At 40.4% G+C, this 19,395-nt stretch overlaps 1 protein-coding gene across 1 annotated transcript; it reads right to left on the bottom strand.

The window, feature by feature from the left end:
- Positions 1 to 17,135: 17,135 nt before the first annotated feature.
- On the bottom strand, positions 17,136 to 18,697 carry LOC141350877 (interferon-induced very large GTPase 1-like). Its single transcript, XM_073856716.1, has one exon. It carries the CDS (start codon positions 18,621 to 18,623, stop codon positions 17,136 to 17,138), a length of 1,488 nt encoding a protein of 495 aa, XP_073712817.1. The 5' UTR covers positions 18,624 to 18,697.
- Positions 18,698 to 19,395: the final 698 nt, after the last annotated feature.

Here is a 19,395-nt window from a genome sequence, read left to right as displayed (position 1 = left end):
GATGACCTTTAATTTTTCCATACGCGCTAGTTCCTCTTTTAGTTTTTCACGCAATGCAAAAGGAATTTTCCTGCAAGGATGCACAACAGGAGAGACATTTTTATCCACACATATTTTGTGTTCTCCAGGAAGACATCCAAGTCCTTCGAAACAGTCTTTATACTCTTCCATGAGTGAATCATGATCATTTGCAGTATCTGATGATGTCACTACAAACACTCTTTTGACCAGATTGAGCTTTGTACAGGTCTTTAGTCCCAGGATTGGTTGTGCAATCGTATCCACGATTAGTAGCTGTGCTCTTATCTGTTGGCCTCTGTGTTTGAAGGTTGCCATGTATCCGCCTTTAACAGGAACACGTTCTCCAGTGTATCCGGTCACCTTTGTTTTTATAGGATGTATTTTGCTTTTCACCTTCAATGTTTTGTAATCTTCAAATGATAACAGGTTTACGTGGGCACCTGTATCTACCTTGAATGGTATTATTGTCTCATTCACTTCGATTTGCACAATCCATTCCTCTTTTTCCTTTGTGTGAGCCTGCACCACATCCACAATGAACTCCTCATCATCATCCTCTTCCTCATCAACTGTGTGAACTCTCTGTTTAAAAGCTGATTTGCAACATCTTGCATAATGATTGCTTTTTCCACAGTTGTTACAGGATTTTCCAAATGCAGGACATGATTTTGGCTTGTGGCTGCCTCCACATTTACCACATTTAAACTCTGTAGATTTCTCCTTCTGATCTTTTTGTTTGGTAAATGTTTTCTTTTTTCTTTGTTCTTTATTTACTGCATGCACTGTTGTTTCACCTCTCCTGAGCTCTTTTGCTTGTGCTCGAGTGGTTTCTGCTGCTCTACACATACTGACACACTTATCTAATGTCAGCCCAGTCTCTCTAAGCAGTCTTTCTCTGAGTGCATTGTCCACTGTGCCACAAACGATCCTGTCTCTCACTAGTGAATCTCTCAGGGTGCCAAATTCACATGTTTTGCTTAGTGTGTGAAGCTCTGCTAAGTACTGATCAAAAGGTACACCTTGCTTTTGGTCATGGGTGAAAAATTTGTACCTCTCAAATGTCACGTTCTGACTAGGCACAAAATACTCTTCAAACTTTGCCATTAGCTCTGCTAAAGTCAGATTAGCTTCATCCAGCTGAAAGCTATTATATATGTCTAAAGCATCTTCTCCCATAACATGCAAAAGGATGTGAGCTTTCAGTTTTTCATCCTCACCTCCTGCTCCGCTTGCTGCTAAATATATATTAAAACGTTGCTTAAACCGCTTCCAATTATCAGCAAGATTACCAGTCAGTTGCATGGAAGTGGGTGGACTCAGCCTCTCCATTGCTGCACGTCGGGGTACCGGGACTTCCCCAGCACTCTCCTGTTGCTGGTTGTCCTCCGATTCGGGCACAGAATCCTCTTCTATTTGTTCGCTCTGTCCCTCGTCACCCGTTTCACTTCCACTGCCACTTGTAGCCATCACACGCCGTAGCTAACATTTTTAGCATGCTGCTTTATTAGCCCGTTATCAGACATTTTTCTTCTCTTTTTGTGGCTCTCCCGTGGCGGCCACTTCTGACACCATGTGTTGTTTTATATATCTTATAATAATCAGACAAGGCGCGATAGCTTCTTTTGCATCTTTACTTCACAACTCCATAAGCACAACAAACCCCACCCTTACCCGAGGCGCTGCCCATGCTCACAACTGTTGTGGCATGCTGGGTAATTTACTCGTAACATCACAATAACTGTCTAGGAATAATACCAATGTGCAAAGATATTGATCACGCGATTGTTCTAGCCTGACGGATTTACACAATTTGCTGACCAGATGGTATGTGCCAGACATTTCCGACTGTCTAACAGGTGACCTTTCTGTAGCCTATATAATCTTAAGTCAGTCTAATAAACTTTGGTCTATGTTTAAACTGCATCTCCATGTCATTGTCTTTCATAACACCTTATATATCAGAATTCTCTGCTGCTTATCTCAGACCTCGTCTCTCCACTACATTTAACAAAAATCTCATTCCTCTAGACCTGCTTAGAATTTGATTCTAACAGAAAGACAGACTGTTTTAAATGCCATATATGGGGACAATGGTGGGAGAAATGGAGTGGGTCAGACACATGGGCGTAGCAGCCATTTAACAAGTGGGGGGACAGCTGTATGATGATGTCACCCACATCTGATATTCATAATAATAAATTCTAAATAGGATACTAATTGGCATTTTGCAGCACCCTAGTGACAATTTTGGGAACATGCCATGATAGCTTACATGAACCTATTTTTGTGAAATCACACTCAAAATTTTAAAATACTGAAGGACTTTGAGACCAATGGGATACCATCTATATTTTATTTTTTATGAAATAAAGATATTTTATTATATTTACATTATTTCAGTTACACTACATTTTAACAATAACTTTTTATACTTCATAACAGTTAGACAAAAAGTGTTAAATAAATATTTACACATATTACATAGTGTTTCATTCAACATATATTTTATGAAAATATATCAATAGAACCAAAATCAATATATTTACAAGTTTTTATTTTCTTCAAGTTATTTACAAGTGAGATTTTTAATCAAAACCTCCAAACTGAATTTTTCGTCTTTCCTTGCAGGCCACAAATTGTTGAGCAATTTTTTTCTCTCTAATTGATCAAGTTTTTACTTTTGTAAATGACACACAGCAACACTTTAAGACTTGTTTGTGTCATGGTACAGTACAACAAAGCTATGTTTTCAGCCTTCTGAGACCACTGAAACTTCTCTGAGCTTCTGCTGAGGACACACGAGTGACAAGAAGTGTTTCCACCTGATCAAAAAGACTACGGACTTCTGGACACATCCCCAGAAGGATGCTAGCTGCTTTACTGCTAGACTGCATATTATGCTTTGATCTGAACATTGCCAATTGTGTGTTAAGGGATATTTTGTCCAGTTCTGGGTACATTTGTACCACATTATCGACCACCCCTGTTAAGGGGATGTTTTCCAGATTCCTTAGCATCAGCAACCCTTCCTGCTCAAAACGTTCTCTGAACTGCATATCCACAACATCAAACACTTTGTAAAACTCCATTTTGTAATATTCAGATGGAGATGAATGCACATGTGCACAAGCCTGACCAGTTAGACGTTTAGGAAGATTACGAGAATGGGGGCAGTGCAATCGGAGAGATCAAGGATTTGGCACATTTCTGATGCGTTGGTTTAGACAATTTGAAACCTCTCTGAATTTCTTTTTTTTTTGCGACAGCATCCTTCACATAGGCAACAGCAGAAAGCATACCATTGATGGTCTGTGTTCGAGTTTGGAGCGATGTGTTGAGATTCTCCAGCCCTTCTATAGCCTCTAAGGCAAGCAGAAGACCAAGAACTATATTACCCTGATGGAATCTGTCATGTAGTCCATTTACCCTGTTAGCTGTGTCTGTGCTGCCAGCTGCCATTTCTCTGAGAGCAAGCATTACAGACTCATACTGATTCAGCACAGCATGGATAGCACTGGAGCGAACTGTCCATCTTGTGGGACAAAGGGGCCTTATAGTTTGAATGGACCCTTGAACAGATTTTGCAACTTCCTTGAACAAAGATTTAAATTTACCTGACTGCCCAAACAAAATACCTAACTCATGAACCCACTGTTAAGCACAGTGGATAACACATGAGGCAGTACAAGCATGCTGTGTAATGAGATTTACACAGTGGGCACCACAGTGGATGTATGGGGCAAGAGGTTGTTCCTTTTTAATTATGGCCTGTGCTCCAGAATACCTGCCAGCCATATTTGCTGCACCATCATATGCCTGCCCTCGTAAACCAGAAATGGGCAAATTTAAACGAACCAACACATCTTTCACCACCCTTCACGATGGCAATCTTTCATCTGGGACAGCCAATAATTGTGCAGTGTAGCCCGGGCTTTAGACCATATGCTTAGATCAGGGGTAGGCAACATCGGTCCTGAAGTGCTGATGTCCTGCAAAGATTAGCTTCAGCTCTAATCAAGCACACGTGGGCCCGGTTTTTCAAAAGTAATTCACTAGGATTTTGGATAACGGATTGGATCAAATCTTGAAAATGGGTTTTTCAAAAGAAAAAATGGATGACATAATCGGATTAGATCACGTAATCCAATCTTGGTTTTGATCCGGATCAAACCTTTAGTTTGGGTTTTTCAGAACTTTTTTGTAGGATTTGGATCACTTTGATCCAAAATATTTGGATTAAACTGATCCCATCAGAAGGGTGGATTCAACATGGATTTTATGCCCAAAATTGAAAAATGAAAACTTTATAAATGTATCAAATAATACTATATTTGGATCATGCAGTATCTTACAAGATATCCTATTTATTCATAAGGTTTTCATTTTATTTGTTTATCTGTCAGGCTACAGTGATTAGGTAGGCTTTAACGTATTCAGCCTTTCAGTATAGGCCTACAGCAAAGTAGAAAGAGTTTGGCCTCATATAATCCCCCAAACAGCTGTCAAAATTGACCAAAAACAATAAATTTTATTCTGTCACTAATTATATATATATTAGGGCTGTCAAAATTAACGCGTTAATAACGCGTTAACGCAAATTCATTTTAACGCCACTAATTTTTTTAACGGAGATTAACGCAACGCGCAATTTCTGTTTGACCCTTGGTCCAGCCCATAGTTGAATGAACAGAGACGCAGACAAATGTGACTCTCTCTAAATGAGTAAAAGGTTTTCATAGAAATAAGAACATTAAGCAAATCGTCTACCAAATCCAATGCTCTAAATGCTCGTTGGACATCTGAAATGATCTTTATTTATACGTCTGAGAGGTGTAACGTTACCGTCCTCCTAATGCTTAATCTAATACAAAAATGCGTCTCAATTCATTTTGGTTTCGCTTTTATGCATGACTTAGAAAATAGACTGCAGGACTTGCTTGATGTTAAAAGAGTCATTAAGAGAGATAAAGTTCGGTACCTGATTAATGTTAAAGAGTTATTAAGAGCGACAAGACTCAAAAGCGATCCCCTCACGCTGACTGACTGACATCTGAAGCGCGTGCACACAGACGCGCGAGTGCGCGACCCGGATATATAGACATCTACACAAAAGTACAGTTTTACAAATATCTGTTTTTATAAGAATTCACGCAGGTAGGATCTATAATCTGTTATGTTTTAAGTAAATGTTTGGTTAACTGTTGGGTAAAACTATCTGATGTGTAACATTATATTAGATCACTTAGATTTGAAGCAGTCTGTCTCAATGTCAATCAAACAAAACGAAAAAAAGTTGAACATACATTGATGATGTTTTTGCTTTGTGTGTGCTAAATCTATTAGTTTTACCAGTGATTTTAAGGTATTGATGTGGTAATATAATGGATGGATGTGGAAATTTTTGTGGTAATTTGACTCTTTCAACTTCAAACACGTGTAGTTCTGTCATATTTTGTTATATTTCAACAAATCATGCATTGTTCTATGTTTTAATAGAGAATGTCAAAATGTGAACAACCATTTTTTTTAAATTTGCTAATTCCGACTCAACTTGCCAGCACAGGTCACAAATGATGCAGCAGCAAACAAAAATGGAGAAAGAAAAATCTTCTGAAAGGAAAATTCATATACAAAACAATGGCTTGATGATTCTGTTAAAATGTAAACAGGCTGTTGTTAACATACATTTGCATAAAGCATCTATATATGTATATATGATTAGAATATTAAAAACCTGAAAAGTGTTAAATTAGGGTAAATTTAGAATGGATAAAAAGTGCGATTAATTTGCGATTAATCGCAGTTAACTCATGAAATCATGCGATTAATCTAGATTAATTTTTTTAATCTATTGACAGCCCTAATATATATATATATATATATATATATATATAGGATATAGGAAACCTGGTCATTGATGATCAGCTTAGCTTCATGGAGCATGTTGCCAGCACTGCCCGGTCTTGTAGATTCATTCTCTACAATATTAGGAAAATTAGACCTTCTAATCTGAGCATGCTACACAAGTCCTAGTCCAGGCTCTTGTCCTGTCCAAACTGGACTACTGCAATGCGCTACTGGCCGGACTCACAGCCAGCATAACCAAATCCACTCTGAAGTGGTACTAAACGGAAAATCTAACCGAGCCAAAGTAAAGTGAGCTGCCACAACCCAACCTGTGGGGTTTATGTAATGGAAAGACTGCTACCCCAGAAAGCTTCCTGCAGATGATCCACTGTAATTGCCCAAATGCCTGCTGAACACAATGGTGCAGTTGGAGGGCATAATGAACTACCATGCATGCGTGCTTGTGGATCATGTCAAGTCGGGAATTGTGAAAATCACTATAATCAACCTCTATGGGAGGAAAAGTGTAACGACTTACTCTTTGGACCCTGTACCGGGTCCAAAATTTATTATTATGACTTAATATAAAATATTCGTTTTATTTTTAATGGTCTGTCATGGACCCAGTACCACATTTGAGGTACTGTTTGAAAGCTTGGAATCTCTACTTTCTGCAGATATGCATCACTTTGAGATATATTTTACAGTAAGAAAGTTATTTACACTTAATTTACACTATTACCCCCCCCATATTTTTTATATCATTTAATATTCACATATTTCATATTTTTCAGGTATGACAAACATGGGCAAGTCTTATATCAAATGAAAGCTCTCACTCTCAGGAATAAGGCTACGTCGTTATTTTGGTCTGTTGTAAAAGTATGTGAAACTTGAGTGTGAACTGCCTCAGATAGCACAGATAGCCACAAATACTACACCACCTTTTATTTTAGGTCCTACTCAAAAAATTGAGCCCATTCCCATTCAAAATTAGCATTTTCTTTGGTTTTGTGCATGAATGATCCCTTGCTATTTTTTATATGTGCAAAACAAAAATAAATATTTTTATATGAAAAATGTATTTTCACACCCTTCAGTAAAATGAGAATAACTTTTAAATGCGACATTTTCATGATTTCGGTTTTACCGGCTGCTATGTTTTGGTTTCCCTGTGTTTTGTGTTTGTGTTCTGTTTTGACAGCTTCACACATGCGCGTCTCTCACACGGGTGTCATCAGTGTTATTTCTTTTACCTGCGTCACTCCACAGCTGCCCCTCATTTTGTTGGCCAATTGGTTTGCTATTTAATCCCTGCGTGTTTTGTGTCTCTTTGCAAGTCTGTCTTTGTATGTACTCGACGGTTTCTGGTTCGTCCAGATTCTAGTCCTGTCCTGTCTTTTCTGGATATTTACTCTAGTTTATTATTAGCCCTGTCCCTGTCGTTCTGTGCTCTCTGCTGCCCGTAGGCATTGAAGACCGCCTCTCTGATCATCTGCTGTTCCCTGCCTTTCCCACGCATTAAAGACTGCCTCTATCCATCTCTGTGCAGAGGATTCTCGCCGCAGCTTTGCCGCTGTCCGGTTGGGCGGACCTACGCCACGGGAGCTGTCCAGCTTTCCGCTGTCCAGCATTCAGCACCAGTAACGCTCTCTCTCTCTCTCTCTGCCCGTCTTAGGATTACACCTCTCGCCTGCCAAGTGTGGCGTTGTGCCCAGGCGAGTAGCGGATTCCCTTGCTGTGTGTTCTGCCCTCCATACTCTCTCCCACCGTCAGTTTAAGTGTGGCCGGAGCCCAGACGAGTGTGGTTCTCTCTCAGCCCAGTGTGTGTGTGCTCTCCGCCTATTGCTGTCTGCCTCGGAGTGGCCTTTGCGCCCAGACGTGCTACTGACTTTTACTTTATTATTTCAATAAACATTTCTGTTCATCTGCACTGGGATCTCTCTTTTTTTTCTCTGCCTAACAGTGCAGAACGGACAGAATCTGCATCTGCGGGATCCATGATGGCAAGTCCGTTCTGCAAGTCCAACACACTGCTCAGCTCACCACCAGAGCCCAGGAGGTGGAGGATTTGTCCGCTCGCATGAAGGAGCTCTCTTCACGCCTCGATCGGATTCATCACTCCCCCGATACGGAGCCCCATGCTGCCAATCCTCCACCTTATGACGGCGATCCTTATTCCTGTCGGCCGTTCCTGTCTCAGTGCTCGCTGGTGTTCGCACTCCAACCTCGCCGCTACGCTACTGAGCGCACCTGAGTTGCCTTTGTTATCACCCTGCTGGTGGGGAGAGCGCGCCAGTGGGGCACCGCTGTTTGGGACGCCCAGGATCTGTGCTGCCAGTCGTTTGAAGAGTTCCGGGAGGAGATGATTAAGCTCTTTGACCGCTCCGTTCGCGGGGATGCCACCGCGGCTGGACTGGTCTGCCTAGCCCAGGGAGCGAGCTCGGTGATGGATTATTCGTTCCACTTTAAGACCTTGGCAGCGGCATGCAGTTGGAACGAGGCAGCACTCCGGGCGCAGTTTATTGATGGCCTTTGTGACAACATTCAGGATGAGATAGCGACCCACAACCTGCCTCACTCACTTGACGGCATCATCGAGCTTGCGCTGAGGGTTGAAGCCCGGATGCTATTCCGCGACCAGCGCCATTCTCTCCGTCACCGGGCCTTTTTGAGCGAGGCCACCCAGTCCAGTCAGTCCAGTAATCCTTTGCCTGCAGAGAGTGAGCCCATGCAGCTGGGTAGGATGCGATTATCACAGAGAGAGAGCTTCACCTTCAGAATTCCCTCTGCCTCTACTGCGGTAAGCCGGGACACTTTGCCAAACTCTGCCCAGTAAAAGGCACTGCCCATCGGTGAATCAGGGGGTCCTGGTGGGCGTCACATCACAGAAATCCTCCCAGACTTCATGCACTCAACTCTCCGTCACGCTGTCCTTCGCTGGCCTCGATCATTCCACCACAGTTTTTCTCGACGGGCGCTGAGGGCAACTTTATGAGTGAGGATCTGACTCGTGCTTGTGGCATTCCTGCTGTCTCTCTCGAGGCTCCCCTGGATGTCTGGTCCATCAGAGGTCAGCAGATGGCACAGATCACTCACTGCACTCCCCCTGTAAGTTTTTTTATTTCTGGCAATCATCGTGAGGAGATTGTGTTGTACATCCTTCATGCCTCTCTCTCTCCCATCATTTTAGGGCATGCATAGTTGGCACAACACAATCTTCTTCTTCTCTTCCTCAAGTTTCGGTGGCCAATTTGACCAGTCCCGACATCGGTCAGGTGTTCAGTAAAGCCCGGGCCACCTCCCTTTCTCTCCACCGGCCATACTCTATCAAACTCCTCCCTGGCACTTCTCCGCCTAAAGGTAGACTTTTTTCAATGTCTGGTCCTGAGAGAGAGGCCATGGACTGTTACATTAATGATGCCCTACGGGTCTCATCCGTCCCTCCACCTCTCCCGCAGGGGCGGGGTTTTTCTTTGTTAAGAAGAAAGACGGCTCCCTCCATCTCTGTATTGATTATAGGGGCTTGAATGACATTACTGTTAAGAATAGGTACCCCCCTCCTTTAATGTCTTCTGCTTTTGAGCTTTTGCAGGGAGCACAGTTTTTCACTAAATTCACTAAATTCACTAAAGAAGAAGAAGATTGTGTTGTGCCAACCATGCATGCCCTAAAATGATGGGAGAGAGAGAGGCATGAAGGATGTACAACACAATCTCCTCACGATGATTGCCAGAAATAAAAAAACTTACAGGGGGAGTGCAGTGAGTGATCTGTGCCATCTGCTGACCTCTGATGGACCAGGAAGGCAACTCCCTAACCTAGGGGACATTTATTGCAAGCGGTGTAAGGACAAGACCAAAAACATTTTGAAAGATCCAAGCCACCCTGACTATGGTTTATTTACTCTGCTTCATTCAAAACATAGATACCGTATACTGGCGGCAAGGACTGAGAGACTCAGGAAGAGTTTCTTCCCCCAGGCCGTCCGGTTTTTAAATGGTAGTGTGTAGGCACTTTAAGTATGCACATGTATGTATACATGTGAATGTGTATATGTGTGTCTATATATGCATGTGTATGTATATGTATGTAGGTATGTGTGTAGGTATGTAGGTGTACGCGCAGGCATGTATATGTATGTGTATGTGTACATGCGTATGGATGTATATACATGTATATGTGTTTCTGTGTATTTATATGTATATATGTATGTGTATATACATATATATGTGTTTATATATGTGTGTATAGGGAAATGTGTATATTGGTGTAATGTATATATCTGCAATAACCACCAGATATCCTGAGTGTATTGTTTTTCTTGTTGTGGGTTGAGTAGCACGGAGCCGTCTGTAACATTTCACTGCATTATGTATGTGACAAATAAATCTGAATCTAAATCTGAATCTAGACCCCTACTGGACACTTCGAGTACTGCGTTCTCCCGTTCGGGCTCACGAACGCTCCCTCTGTCTTCCAAACTCTGGTCAATGATGTGCTGAGAGACATGATTAACAAGTTTGTCTTTGTGTGAAGTGCGAGTTTCACAAGAGGTCGGTTTCGTTCCTGAGTTTTGTGGTTGCCGCGGGTGAGATTCGTCCCGATCCAGCCAAGGTCAGAGGGGTGGCCGAGTGGCCTGTCCTCGACTCCCGTAAGGCATTACTTAGTTTCTTGGGGTTCGCCAATTTTTACCGGCGATTCATCAGAAACTTTGGTCAGATTGCTCAACCCCTTACGGCTCTCACCTCCACCAAGGAGAGGTTTGTCTGGGGTAAGGAGGCTCAGGAGGCCTTTGATAATTTTAAGTCCCGGTTTATCACTGCTCCTGTTCTTTCTATTCCAGATCCATCCTCTCAATTTATTGTTGAAGTAGATGCATCGGATGTCGGGGTTGGTGCCGTTCTGTCTCAGCGATCATCTAAGGATGGCAAGGTGCACCCTTGCGCTTTTTTCCCACATCGGCATAACCCAGCAGAGCGAAACTATGACATAGGGAATCGGGAGCTGCTGGCCGTCAGACTGGCTTTGGGTGAGTGGCGTCACTGGCTGGAGGGGACCTCGGAACCCTTCCTGGTCTGGATGCATCACAAGAATCTAGAATATATCTGTTCAGCCAGAGGGTTAACATCACAACAGGCTCGTTGGGCGCTCTTCTTTGACAGATTTAACTTCATCCTCTCCTACCGGCCTTGCTCCAAGAACACTAAACCCAATGCCCTCTCTTGTTTGTTCGAGGTCTCCAGCTCTGTTAGAGACGAAACCATCCTCCCGGAGGGGCGGGTGGTGGGTGCTCTGCGCTGGGGAATCGAACAGCGAGTGAGGGAGGCCAGACGGGAGGAGGAATTGCCAGAGGGGTGCCCGGCAGGTCGACTTTGGGTTCCGGAATCGCTCCGTTCCGAGGTCATCCGGTGGGGCCACGAGTCCAGGTTAGTTTGTCATCCTGGGATTCGGAGATCGCTGTCTGCCGTCTGCCAGCTGTTTTGGTGGCCCTCTATGGGTCCCGATGTCAGACAGTTTGTGTTAGCCAGTTTGTGTAGTGCCTGTAATAAAAAAATCTCTCTTTGTTTTTCTCTGCCTAACAGACATGCTAAAGAGTTCATTCTTTTTTGGGGTGTTTACTGTCTGCTGCTGGTAACAACCAGAACTGTCTGCAGTCTGCTAGAGCACAAAGAACCAGAGTTATCCACTTTCAAAGACAGTGTTTACAACATAAAAAAGAACATTTGGTGTTTCATCATATGAAAAACAACATAAAAAAATATTTGTCACAAACAGCAGCTTTTTATGTAACTTCAAAGGGTTTTCTGTAAAATGATATAAAGATATGGCATTTATTTCACTGTTTGTAGTTATGGGGACACTTCAAATATTTGTAGGCGGAAATTGAATACAAAAAGTGTATCATTCCTCCCTTCAGGTGGAGTAGAATAACTTTTGCATAGATTATGATTCAAAAATTCATTTTCCTCTGTAAGCTGAAAATTGCTGGAATCAAACAAATATGTCTGCAGGTTTCGTTACCACTTAGGGCCAGAGTTATACACTTGTAAATACAGACAGAAAAAAAACATCAAAAAGCGCCTATTTATTTTTGTGTTTATTAGAGGACTGACAACACAAACAACCATGTTTAGCACTTTCAACAGTGTTTTATTAATAGGGTTTGCTGTAAAATGATACCAAACTTTTGTATGTAAACCTCTGCATGTGGCTATGGGATGCTTTTGAAATTGGGTAGGCCAAATCCAGGCGGAAATCCCCCAAACTGCCTCAGAGTGTAAGAAGATATCTAGTACAGGTCACAGTGCAAAAAAGTAAACAAAATAACGAGAGCAAACAACTAAAGCAAATAGAAAAGATATGTATAAATAAGAAAAGTATTAAAAAAATATAAAAAAGGCAAAAACCACTTATACATTTTTTACAAAAATTAAAGGGGTTAGCGGTACCTGTTATGTGGCAGCCCTGTTTTGAGTAATTTTAGAGTACCAGTTCTAATGAATGTATTTTTTATTGGAATCAAAGAATGTTTTTCAGCATAAATATGCTTGTAACCAATTTCTTTAATATATAATTGTACTTGTAATCACTAATCTGTCATGTAAATATGCAAATTAGAATATTACATTGTCAAAACATGTATTTTGCACCAGTATTCCTGGTTTAGTAGGAATACAAAGGGGGGTAATGGTCATTTTAAGCACATGACCATTTTGTACATGGGGCCTTTCTTGAAGTCAAATTTTGGTAAACTTTTAGTATGTTTTTAAGTACATCTGATACTACTGTAAACCACTGAGAAACCTTTTGTAAGAATTTTTTGTTCCGCTGATGTGAGCCATATCTAGCTCCTTAAACACAAGTGTCTGAATGGTATACACTGTCTCCTTTTATACACGTAAGTATGGGTGGAGACTGGTATGCAAATAACCTTGGCACACTTTCATTGCAATTTAATTGCCATTTTATATAAAAGTCAGACCAGATTGGCTATCAAGACCACACCCCATACTGTCCTCATCGACACAACGTCTCATTTCCTCCATCAGGAAACCGTGGTTACATACGTAAAGAACAGTTTACTTGTAAAGCATTCACATAAAATGTCCAGTAAATGTACTTTTCCCGCAGTAGTTATTTTGTCTAGAGCAAAGTACTCACATACCTCATATGGGTAATACACTATTGCCGCAATAGTTAGCCTGTCTGGAACCGAGCTGACCTAAACCACTATAATGTATGACACTTGCATTACATGCGAATGGCCCCTATGCTAATAGAACTCTGTTTTTGTCTCCCTGTCTCGTCCTGGACCCCGAAGACAATGAGACAAACAGACCCAGTTCCTGTTGCTGTAAAGGTCATCGCACCACTGATCTACTGGCTGTCCTTCAACGTGATGACCAGCCGATGCCCGACCAACGACCACCGGCTAAACCAGTTTAATCCGCTTACCCGCCTCCTATCCCTACCGTATCTATCTATATATATATATATATATATATATATATATATATATATATATATATATATATATATATATATATATATATATATTTATATATAAATATATATTAATTCCTCCCAAGGGTTTTTGTCCTTCTAGGAGTTTTTCCCATTGGGTTTTTTCCTAGGGTGTTTTTTCGTCCCAGGGAGAGTCAGCCAACTTTGGCTTAGCTTAGCACTTTACTGTATACGTTACATTATTAATAAGCTCGCTTGTACGGTTTAACCTTAGCCGCTATCTCTACTTCTTATATTATCTATTGATTTTCTGTGTTCTCCTCTACATCTTCTCATGTAAAGCTGCTTTGCAACAATTAACACTTGTGAAAAGTGCTATATAAATAAAATTGAATTGAATTTAATTGAATTGTAGGTGCCTTGTAAGAGTTTTGCTTCACTTTAATAACACACAGTCAGTATTACTTTTTTGTGGCATTCAACATCAACAAATTATTTTGATTGACTTAATCATGTAAGTTAATTCAGGCTACTTAAATGTAGAAATATAAAGTTATTATACTACAGCAACAGCACACATTAGCAAGCTAATCATAACTAACACTCAAATTAAACAAAAACTTAAAAAAAGCATAAACATTTGAATGTAAAAGCTTTATCAAGGCATTCACGCTTACAATGTTATCCACACATGATACGCCTAGAAACCACTTAAATACCACTAAATATTTTTTCATTTAAACCAAAAATTATATTGTAATGGATAAATGAGCAAATTTTAATTGTTAAACATTTTGTGTACTTAATATTTTTTACATGAAAATGAATGATGCTGCATTCTAAAGTCATTTCCACACTACTCAATTTAAGTTCCTAGCTATAGCCAAACATGGCTGTGTAAACTACACTTTATGTAAGCTCTTTGAAAGAATGGCAAATGCTCTCTCATTTAAGTCATTGTAGATAAAACTGTGCTAAGTAAATAAATGTTGTTTGTTGTATTTGATGTTTTATTTCAGGAGTGTCCAATCCTGCTCCTGATGGGCCAGTGTCTCTGCATAGTTTTGCTTCAACCCTAATCAAACACACCTGATCTAGCTAATCAAGGTCTTACTAGGCAGAGAAAAAACTTTCAGGCAGGTGTGTTGAGGGAAGATTCAGCTAAACTCTGCAGGACACCGGCCCTCCAGGACCGAGTTTGGACACCCCTGTCTTAGGTCTTCTGTTCTTTCTCTTGAAAAACTTTAAATATTTTTGTTTCTTTTTTGCTTCCTTTAAATTGCTTCTTAGATGATATATTATTTATACAACAGTTCTTTCTGGTTCTCGAATCTGATTGGCTAAGAGCTATGCGATATTGTGCTGATAACGGCACTGTAACCGCTTCACCTTTCCTATCATTCCGCCACCTAGTGAATGGAGGTCCTAAACAGGCTAATCTCTGAATGGATGAAAGAACTCTCTCAAGATTTTTTTCATCTTATTGTTGAAAAGCATTTTGATGGGATGGTTATAGGTGCATTTCCAGAATGCTAAATGTTCCTGTGAGCACTGTGGGGGCCATTATCCGGACATGGAAAGAGCATCACTTCACCATAAACTGGCCACAATCAGGTGCTCCACGTAAGATCCCTGTCCGAGGAGTCCAAAGAATAATAAGGAGAGTTCTCCAAGAACCACTTGGGGAGAACTTCAGGAAGACCTTGCATCAGCATGTACTGTTGTTTCAAAGAAAACTATAAGCAATGCACTGAACCGCCATGACATCCATGCACACTCACCATGCAAGACACCATTGCTGAACAAAAAGCATGTTGAGGCTCGGTTAAAGTTTGCCAAAGAGCATTTGGAGAAGCCTGTGGATTATTGGGAGAATATAGTATGGTCAGATGAAAGCAAAATTGAACTTTTTGGCAGTCATTCTACACACCATGTTTGGAGAAGAAATGGAACTGACCACCACCCCAAGAACACCATACCAACAATTATGTTTGGGGGTTGAAGCATCATGGTTTGGGGCTGCCAAACCCGACCATTTGTGTGGAAGAATGGGCCAGAATCACTCCTGAGCAATGCAAACGACTGGTCTCTCCATACAAGAGGTGTCTAAAGCTGTAATCATCAACAAAGGCTTTTCTACAAAGTATTAAATAAAGTGTGTTCAATACTTTATTTCCTGTGTCATTTAACTTTATTTATTATGAGTCAACTTGTATACTTAAATGTTTTGATTTCTTTGTATGAATTCAATATTTGGCTTGATGGCGACATCTGGTGGAAATTTTTGTGTCAATAGCCCACTTATAAATCCCCTTACTGATAAAATGCTGATGTGTCAAATATGTATTTTCCCCACTGTATTTATGTGTTTTCTTTTTAATTAGATGTATTTATCTAAACATTCAACAGCTTCCTGTCTTGTGATTTGTCTCCATTCATCTGGAATATTTCCACAATTCTGAAATGTTTTTTTATAATGCTTTTCAAGATCTTTTTGAAATCTGCACACAAACCACTTCCAGTAAGGCAGCTCAGTGAGGTCAGGGGTGATGCTCCACTTTTTTAAACGTTCTCCTGCTGATCTATATTCTCTCCAGAGGACTATCCTGTCTGTGGAATCTGGATAAAAAGATGCAGTGTTGCTTGCTACTTGTGTTGTGCATATTTCAACAGACAGGTTTGTTGTGCCCCTGTACTTTATCCCATTAATTCCATCCACTCTATGAAAAGGAACACTGTGATCTTCATCATGATTCTCTATGGTGTTGGTGCAGATGGCTCTACAGAAAGGACACTGAACCCAACAGCACTGACAGAAATGAACAATCAGAATCTCATCTGGTCTGTTGTTAAGATCCAGTTTGTTATCAAATGTATCTGTGCTGAACTCTCTCCAGATGTCAAACATAGATGGAAGTCTTGTTATTATCACATCTGCTAAGAGTTTGAAATCAACATTATCATGTTTGACTCCACTGAAGTCCTTCACAGAGAATATCAGAACATCTGAGAGCTTCTGTGTGAAAAACTTCAACCACAAATCAACATCTCCACTCTTCACTTGAACATCTTCAGTAGATTCATGAGCTGCTGTCAGGATCTTCTGCTGCAGGACTTCAATGTTATAATTCATCTTGGGTTGAACACTGATACTGAACTGATCACTGATGTACTGATGGACTTCATCTCTGATGAAACTCTTGAAGTGATCTCTGGGATTATGAATGTAGTTCATGTTTTTGTCAAGGTTGTCCTCTTCTGCCAATTTCTTCAGGATGTGTTTCTCACGATTTGATCTGTTTCCATTCAGTGATGGGCAATTTGATCTGATTTCATCTGCTAAATCTCTGGCATTGTTTTTATACAGACTCTGTTCAATGGGTTCTTTCAGTTTCTGACAGATGATCTCACCAAAAATAGCAGCTGATGTTGCTCCTTTACAGTATTTCTGGAAAATACTATAGTATTCATCTCTCTTCTTCTTCAGATAGAGAACAGGATCATTGGCCTCTCTGAACATTCTGTGTTGATCAGTGAATGTCTTTTCTGCTCTCTTAAATATAGAAAATACCAAATCTATGAAGAATTCCTTTTTGAACACACATGTCACAAGACCTTCCTCATTTTCTTGAATTTTTGCCTTGATGTAATCTATTAGCTGTTGAATGCAGCTATTGTTGTAGCCCATCTTTGAAATAATATATGACTGAATCATTATGTCTGTTTGCTGAACAATGTCATTAACTAAAGCTGTTATTCTGATTTCAGTTTTATCAGAAAATGAACCTGAACTTTGTTTTTTAACAGATTCTAAAAATATCACTGTCCTTCCATTGGTCTACATTGAGACTTTCATAGATATCATTGAGGAGTGTTCTCACAGCTTTTAGTATGTTAATGTCTTTGATTGGAGGAGCATCTGTTGTAATATTCTTTACACACTTTTCCCAAAACAAATCAAATTCTCTCTTCAGAGTTTCTTCCTCATTTCCTTTGTCTTTGAGTTGTAATGCAAGTTCTTTGCTCTTTTCTAAGAGAGTGTTTTCATGTTGTGTCCTCTGATCATCAATCTTTCTCATCAGGTCTCGCTGTTGAAGAATTTCATTTAATTTCCTCTTTGTTTCTCTTAAAATGTTTTCTTGAACATCTTTGATTTTGATTTCAAATGATGTTTTCCACTGAATCAGTATATCAGCATGTGGGTCTTCGTCAAAGAAATCTGACATTAGTTTATTTACTTCATCAGTTTTTTCATTTAGTTCCATCTGAAGTTCAGTTTCGTCAATCTCATTAATTGCTTCATTTTCTATTTTATTATGCAGTTTGGTCTGAATTTCCATCATGGCACTGCGAAGAGTCCAGGTCCACTTGCTGTACTTTGTCTCCAGTCTCCTGTATACTGAAATCTCCAGAGAATTTCTGAAGCTGAACACAAATCGTTCATTCAGTAAAGCCTCCCAGAGATCTTTAATTCGCTCACGCAGGTGTGTCAACCGCAAACTATCTGATTTTGAGGCTTGTGAATTTATAGTTGTCTTTAGTTCTTGAATATTCTCACAGTAGTTTGGGTTTGGTGGTGCCATGGGTGGGTTCCCCTCCCATAGCTGAGCAAAATACTTTACATCATTACGTATATCAAAATCAATGACATCACTGAAACATTCTGCATTATCAACTTCATCTTCAGCAGCGAGTTTTGTCATCTCATCCAGTGTCTCCTGAAGTCGTCTCTTTCCCTGCATGTTTTTTTCTCCAGCTGTGACGTCTGAAACGTTCTGATGTACAAACATGCAGCTGGGATTCAGTTTGACCTTCTTCATCCTCAGAAAGGCCTGAACAACAATCTGAAGAATATCCTGCATCTCAGCTGGGTTTTCTCCAAAGATGTTGATCAATGTCAGATTACCAAGACCCACAACAAATGTGGCCAATTCATTGTCATGTTGTCTTGTGGATTTTCCATCAAATTCTAGAGCCCGAAGACCTTCAGTATCAACAACCAGAATATAATCAAACTTCATCTGATATTTCATCTCCTCTGATAATCTGATCAGCTGCATGAAAGCTCCTCTGGTACATCGGCCAGCACTGATGGCAAACTGAAGTCCAAACATGGCATTGAGCATGGTGGATTTCCCAGAGCTCTGAAGTCCTAAAACTGACAGCACAAAGACTCTCTGGTCTCCCAGTTTCTGTATGAGTTCATCTAGAACAGCAGTGATCCAGATCAGAGGAACATGAGCAGCATCTCCATCCATCAGCTCCAGTGGAAATCCACTGATCATCATCTCTGCTGCAAGGTTCGGGAGAGAAGAGAAATGAATCTGCAGATCTGTCTTATTCTTTTTCACAGATTAACATGATTCATAAAGTTCTCTTTGTTCTTTGAGTTGGTTCCTTTTATCATTTCCTTTGAGTTTTAATACTTCTGACCACTTTTCATCATACTTCTGATGTAGAGCAGAAAGATCAGCTGAGGTAAATTCATTCAGGAGGAATCTGAGCCATGTGAGGAAAAAACTTCTATTTGAAGCATATGAGTTCATTTCTTTTATAAACAACTTTATGAACTCACTTATGTGGGATTCATGTTGCTGTTCACGAATTTTCTTCATTTCTGTTTGTTTTCTGCTTATTTCTTCTTCTATGTGATCACGTTGAGGTTGATAAAGTTCTTTGTTTTTTTGACACCAAAGATGCCAGAGTTCACCCTGACAGGGCAGAAATGATTCTTTGATTTCTCTCAGATTTTTATTCTCCAGTAAACTCATCATCTGCTGTGCTGCTTCTCTTCCTTTTCTGCAGTCTTCATCATCTTAAAATTTTTATTTTATAACCTAGAGAGAACATTCCCTGTATTTTTTTTTTTAGATATAACGAATACACTTTAATAATGAATAAAGCTTCCAGGGCAGCGCAGTGAATGCCCACTGCTCCGTTTGTGTTCACTGCTGCTGCTATCCATCCGATTTTTGAGGAAATGAAGTGAAAACATCTTTAAATCCATTGTATTCCTTTATTAGTGCGCTCGTCTGATGTGCGCGCTCCACTGCTGCAGCA

Source organism: Misgurnus anguillicaudatus, chromosome 19 (assembly GCF_027580225.2).
Source record: "Misgurnus anguillicaudatus chromosome 19, ASM2758022v2, whole genome shotgun sequence".
Classification (NCBI taxonomy): Eukaryota; Metazoa; Chordata; class Actinopteri; order Cypriniformes; family Cobitidae; genus Misgurnus; species Misgurnus anguillicaudatus.
This window is presented reverse-complemented; position numbering and strand designations above follow the sequence as displayed.